At 43.1% G+C, this 6,556-nt stretch overlaps 1 protein-coding gene and 1 long non-coding RNA gene across 7 annotated transcripts in view; one reads left to right on the top strand and one right to left on the bottom strand.

The window, feature by feature from the left end:
* Positions 1 to 533: 533 nt before the first annotated feature.
* Positions 534 to 3,774, bottom strand: LOC143832899 (uncharacterized). 3 transcript variants are annotated; one of them, XR_013229440.1, is made up of 2 exons: positions 3,475 to 3,774; positions 534 to 3,219 (listed from the first exon to the last, which is right to left on the bottom strand). It is a non-coding gene; the product is annotated as an uncharacterized LOC143832899 (long non-coding RNA). The 3 variants fall into 3 exon arrangements; XR_013229441.1 differs by having other exon boundaries at positions 534 to 3,216; XR_013229442.1 differs by having other exon boundaries at positions 3,629 to 3,774.
* Positions 3,775 to 3,897: 123 nt separating this feature from the next.
* Positions 3,898 to 6,556, top strand: part of SPAG9 (sperm associated antigen 9) — a 116,514-nt gene continuing 113,855 nt past the window's right edge. For 2 of the 4 annotated variants that reach the window (XR_013229439.1, XM_077327986.1), the window contains exon 1: positions 3,898 to 4,375. Coding sequence is in view for 3 of the 4 variants with exons in the window: in XM_077327986.1 (XP_077184101.1) it covers positions 4,070 to 4,375 (306 nt within the window). In the remaining variant the exon portion in view is untranslated. The remainder of the gene's footprint in view (positions 4,376 to 6,556) is intronic. The other 2 variants (XM_077327984.1, XM_077327985.1) reach the window with 2 other exon arrangements.

Genomic DNA, 6,556 nt, shown 5'->3' with positions numbered 1-6,556 from the left:
TCCAATTTTGTTCTATTTCCCTTCTTGGTCCTACTACTCATCCAATCTATGTACTGAGTAGATTAAGGTAATTCAAGAAGGCAAGGTAGTTCCCAACCTTTGCACTTTGTAGGAGTGTTCCCAACCTTTGCACTTCGTTGTAGTGTTCCCAACCTTTGCACTTCATAGTATTTTCTCCATTTGTTTTTTTGGTCATACATGACCTATTGGAAACTTCAGTTATATTCCATTAAATTGTTATAGAAGTTCCCTAATACATTTCAAGGTTCAAGTTTTATACTAGAATAAAGTGAAACCAAGAAAGAGACTAGGACACGAATGGGGTTAGAGAGGGCCATCTTCTGGGTGGGGCCCATATGTATTTCCTGACTACAGACAGCAGTTTCTCTGGAGGAAGTGGCAGTTGTGGAATGTGGGTTCTATAGCATCACATCCGAGCTGAGTGGTCTCTCTTCCCCAGGAACTGCTCCCAAATCTCCAGGAGTTTCGTAACCCAGAGCTGGATTTAAAGCAAATCTATAACACTTAAAAACTTATTTTATATATTTATTTATTCAACACATTTATAGACCGCCCTATCCGTCTGCTGTCTCAGGGCTGTTTACAATATGAATAAATATTACAATAAAATGCATTTCTAAAAAGTAACAAAAAATAACCAAACTAGTGGTATCTTCATTGTTTTTTTCTTTTGGGAGAACATGGTGAGAGTTATCTAAATTATGGCAGGGGAGGCCCTTATATTGGTAGCTCATTTGTCTGAACTGGCTTTGACCATATGCCTGGTGGAGAAAGCCTTTATGGAAAAGGCCATAATAGTTCTGTTATAGTTCTGTTAGGGCCCTGATATTATCTGAGAGCTCTTTCCACCAGGCAGGGGACAGGTCTGAAAAGGCCCTGACCCTATTTGAGGCTAGTTGGACTTCCTTTGAGCTGGGGACTACTAGAATGTTTACGGACACTGAACACAGTGCCCTCTGGGGAATGTATTCAGATAAGCGATCCCTTAGATACAACAGGCCCGGAACACATACGGCCTTAAAGGTTAAGACCAATACCTTGAAGCAAACTCGGGACTCCAATGGAAGCCAATACACCTTTTGCAATACACCCCTTATGTGGGGCCTCCAGTGGTCTGGTGAGGACCCATGCAGCAGCATTTTGGACCGGTTGTAATTTCCTGATTACAGTCAATGGTAGATCTGCCTAGAGCGAGTTACACTGGTCCAATCTCGAGGCGGCTACCCTTGAGCCACTCCACCACCGCCTCAAAAGAGTGTGGTGAAAACTTCATCAGGCATCATAAAGTACAATAGTTAACAAAATTATATTAGGGACACACACACACACATATAGTTGTTGCACAATTAAAATGAAATATCAAAATATTTGCATACTGATATACAGTATATTTGGCCTTAAAAAAATCCATGAGACTTTATCATTCCTGTGACTTTTAGTAAACATATTGAAAATATATTAATTTGAACACAGCAAGTTCCCCCGACACAAAATTTCTCGTATTTGTATTGGATTTTTTTTAGCACTTTAACAAAAAATGTTCACAGAAAGTTGCCAAAGGCATCATTTGCCAAAGGCATCACAGTACCAAGTTGCCAAAGGCATAATTTCTGCTTCATACCCATGGCACACAGTAAATGCTGGAGGCGTTGGTACTCATTCAAAACATCACAAGTCTTCAGTATGGACACACCCATCCTTTGCAGGCTCTGCTGTTGCCATTCCTCTTCTTCCAAGGAAAAAGGCGCGTCTTTCCTGCCCTCAGAAGCACAAAAGGATTTCCCGTCACTACAGCACGCCCTTTTCTTTAGAGAGTCCAATTGTTTAAAACAATTATAAATCAGGCCAGAATTTCCAGGTCCTCCCTGGTGACTGGTTGGGGTAGAACTATTAGGTCCAAATTGAAGATAAAGAAACAAATTGTTGCAGAGGGAAAAAGAATCTTTAAAAATTGTAAAATCCCTAGACATTTCACATTCAACTTCATCAGAGGAATAATTGTACAATTATTAAAGATTCTATTTCTGCTCGACAGAGAGAAAAATAAAAACCTAGCAGTAAATCCTACAAGAAGGCAAAAAAAAAAAAATTGGTTTACTTACATGCAATGGACATCTAAGCCGAAAGAATGAAAAGAAACCCGAAGTGTTCTGAGAGAACAAACTGAGTTTAAAAAGTAAAGTCTAAATCTCTTGTGTAGAATTTACAAACGTTTGCTTAAATATGAAACTGAGATAGAAGAAGTGAAACCACATAGATGAAAAATCTTAGTATGACTATCACTAGGAATGGGAACGCTTAGGGTGTAAAAATGTGAAATTGACAAACATCAGTCATTGAGTGAAAATTGGTATGTTTTATGGATGGTATATGACACCTAAAGTTATTAGTCAAATATCTAATCAAACTGATGGTAAATGTTGGAAATGCCAAGATGATATTGGGTCTTTCACATGTGGTGGACGTGTAAATTGATCAAAAAACTTTGGATAAAAGTTCATTATAAACTGCAAACCATGTTTAAATGTAAATTTGCATTAGATCAAAAACAATGTTGTTAACTATTGTACCCACAGGTATACCAAAACATGGCGCAGAGTTCTTTTTTCATGCAACAACTGCAGCAAGACTCATTGCTTCCGACTTCAAACAGCAGCAAGCTCTGCACATAGATTTATGGAGTACAAAACTTGGAGAACTAGCTGTAATGGCTAAATTAACAAATTTGATCAACCATAGACCACCAGAAGACTTCCAAAAGCACTGGGACAAATATCTGAAACATCCATAAACTTTTCTTTTTTTGTAACTTATGTAAAAATAAAAATCTTTAAAGAAAAACAATCCCGTTAACTGTTGCAACGATTAGTTTCTTCACCTTCTTTGTCAAAGAAGTCTCAAAGCAACTTACAATTACCTACCCATCCTCTCTGCATAACAGACTGTGGAGTGGATGAGACCGAGTGAACTGTGAATGGCATGTCACCCAGTTGGCTGCATGTGGAAAGAGTGGGGAATCAACTGTGGTTCTCCAGATTAGAGGCTGCTACTCTTGATCACTATACCAAGCTGGCTCTCAAAACATAATCTTCTTGACACTGTTCACATATCTCATTATATTCCAAAGTGTCCTTTTCCTTTGATTCCGTTGCAGCCGGATCCTACCTTCGTTTACTCAGAAGCTCTTCTAAGACTCTACTAGCAAGGGAGGGTTTTTTTTTTTAATGAGAAATAAAAATCAATGACAATTGGTCAGGATACAGAAAAGAGGCATTTAAAAAGAAGCAATGTTCATTTGCTAAGCCTGTTGTCTGTTCTTAATTTTATGACTTTTTTGATGGGACTTGATTTTAAATGTATAAATCCAATAAAATAAATAGTTTTATTATCCATATACTAGGTCCTGATTAGAGGAAAAGTAGACATATAAAAATGATTTAAATATACAAATACCTCACAGAACACACAACACGCTGCTTTAACAGTCCAGGGAATTAGGTATGCATGTTTTGCAAAACACAGTACATTGTGACAGGGAATCACATCTGATCGACAATAAGCAAGGCGCTATTTGAGGCTGTTATACCCCGCTATTTGAACTACGTACACGCGAAAGTTGTCTTGCAAAGGCCAGCCTCCAGTTTATCTCGTCAACTCCACGGCAGCCGAACAGGACTTTCTTATAAAGCAAGCCCTGCGCAACTATTCCCCAGGGCAGCCAGGACCCTCCTGCCCAGCCCCCGCCACGCGCCTCCTCCCTCCAGCGGCCCCACCCCGCCGCCTATTTATTTCCCTCCAGCCGTCTAGACGTCAGTGCGGCCCCGCCCGCCCCTGGCGAACGTCACTGCCCCGCGTCCCCTCCCCGGCGTCGTGGGTGAGGTCAGTGCTGCGCGCCTGTCACCCAGGCTCCCTCCCGTTGGCACTGAGCTGTAAGCAAGGCCTTGCTGCAGAGGGAGGCGTCGCTGTTGCTGATCCTCCCGAAAGAAGCTTTTGGCGCTTGCCCGCCCGCCCGCTCGTCCCGGCCCGCTCGCTCGCTCGCTCCGAAGGCATGGAGCTGGCGGACGGCGTGGTGTACCAGGAGGACCCGGGCGGCCCCGGTCCGGCCATGATGTCGGAGCGGGTGTCGGGGCTGGCGGGCTCCATCTACCGCGAGTTCGAGCGGCTTATCGGGCGCTACGATGAGGAGGTGGTGGCCGAGCTGATGCCGCTGGTGGTGGCCGTGCTGGAGAACCTGGACTCGGTCTGCGCTCACAGTCAGGAGACCAGCGTGGAGCTGGAGCTGCTGCGGGACGACAACGAGCAGCTCCTCACCCAGTACGAGCGGGAGAAAGCGCTGCGGAAGCAGGCCGAGGAGGTGCGTGGGTGGGTGGGGAGGCGAGGACGGTGCTCGTTCGGGGTACCGGGAAGGAGCCGGCCGGGTCTGCCGGGCATCCCGGAGGAGGAGGAGGAGGGCGCGGTTGCCCAAAGAGGCAGCGATGAGGCGCGGGAGGGAAGTTTGAGCTGGGCGACGGGGGCACTTCCCCGACGCTAGTCAAGGGAACAAAAGGGGCGACAAGAGAACTGGTGTGATACCGCTGTCATAATCGAAGTGGAGGTGCCTGGGGCAGGGAGTGCAGGTGGCTCAGATAGGTGTGTAGGAGAGGTCCCAATGCTATAAGCATGAAGGCTGCTTCTGGGTAAAGGAAGAGAAGTGGGTGGCATTTATTCATGCCCTGTTTAGAAGTGTTCCTGAATACTAATTAAGGTGGATGTTAGTTTTACCCAGCACAGCCACTCTCATGATGCAGGTCAGACGAGACAAGAGAAAGTTCAGTGTATAGCTTTTGATGTTTCCTTTCCCTGGGGTTCTAAACTTGTCTAGTGGTAAATCATCAAGTGTGAGGCACAAATATACATACACTTGCTTAAAATGCAGTGACTTGCACTGCTTGGGATTAGAGAGTGATGATCTTCAGGTCTGATGGTTGAAAATAATTTGAGCTAAGCAACAGGTGATGCAACCAAATTTCAATTCAGCAAAAACTTCAAATGCAAAACCAAGTGAATTCTATTCAGTTATTTATAGTATATAATTGATTCTAGTAATGTGTATCTAAAGAAATGTTATGTGAGAACAGAGAGTGTGATTGCTACTTTGGCCCATTGTTCCATTTATGACTTGCTCTACCCTGCTGGGTCTCAGTTTTTCTAATGAAACTAGATTGAAACATTTTATAATTTTAATTCTGGAAGTGGAAACATAATTGTGGGAAGGGTTAACCCCCCTTCTCTCACTAATACTTTCATTTTTCCTGTTCTGTATCACAACCCCTACTGGTGTTCTTCATAAAACTTCTAGAAGAAAAGCTGTGGGAATTTAACTGGCAATTAACTATGACGATTGAAAGTACATAGGCTTTAAGTGCAAGAAGTTTAAGATCTGAGCAAATCTAGCTCCTGATGGTAGGGTGAAAGCTGCAGACAAATACTGTTCTCATGCCTACTTGATTGATGTGATGTAATCACTCCTTTACTGTTGATGTCATTGGGTTTTTAAAACCAGAAATAAAGGAACTACTTTTAGGAAATAGTAACTAAAAGTGTTATCAGATCTGACACCTTATGCTTAAATTTCTAAAATGGTTGATACTGATGGCCAGGAATAGGCAATTTTTTTCAGGTCTGGGGTATACTGGATATGCAGAATTAAAAATAACTAAGAATGCGTGTTTGATAAAAACCAGGACTATGCCAAAGCACAAATAAAACACAGTAAATAAGTTATGCACACTCTTTAGTAGTAGTGTTTTGCTTACTAGAGCTGCATTTGTTTGGATAAATAAATAAATAAATAAATGTTCAATTCTATGTTCACTTGTGAACAGCTTGTTTGATAAGTGGTAAGTTATTTAAGGTTAAGAGATGGAAATAGAATGAATGGCCTTTCTTGCTATATTTTTATGTGACAAAGCCAGTGGAATGAAGTAGCAGTCCCCAACCTTTTTAGGGTTGAGGACTGCCTCCGGGGGTGGGGAAGAGCCGGCGGCCCGGGCACTGCGCATGTGAGTTAGCTCCCCTGGTGGTGAAAACGCGCATGCGTGGAGCTGCCGTGCACAGGCGTTTTCACCACCAGAGGGCGCTAACATTTGTGTTTGCTGGCGTGCCGGCGGCTGCGCCTGCCTCTCCCCCCCCCCCCCCGCAGCAAAAAGCTAGCCAGGCCGTGAGCGAAGCGCCATACAAGACAAAAACTGGTGAAATGGACACTTTTAAAATTTGCATGCCTATATTTGATGTCTGGAATTGGTACTTTAGTGATGGATCCATGCTTGTTTTCTCACTTATTGTCTGTGTGATGTGACATGTGGAATATGTGACAGGCCAGAAATGTAAATAAACACGGCCACAAAGTCTGTGACAAGATATAGTCGGTATGATATTTCTGTGGTGTTTAATATGTTCAGTCTAGCCAACCAGTTCAACAGCAGAATCCATTTATGCTTTCCTTGTATATAACTTACTGATAACCCTGGAGGTGAAAGTATAATTGTTGGCAAAT

The sequence above is a fragment of the Paroedura picta genome, chromosome 3, assembly GCF_049243985.1.
Source record: "Paroedura picta isolate Pp20150507F chromosome 3, Ppicta_v3.0, whole genome shotgun sequence".
In the NCBI taxonomy this organism is placed as follows: domain Eukaryota; kingdom Metazoa; phylum Chordata; class Lepidosauria; order Squamata; family Gekkonidae; genus Paroedura; species Paroedura picta.
Note: the sequence above shows the minus strand (reverse complement) of the source record. Positions and strands in the feature narration are given on the sequence as shown.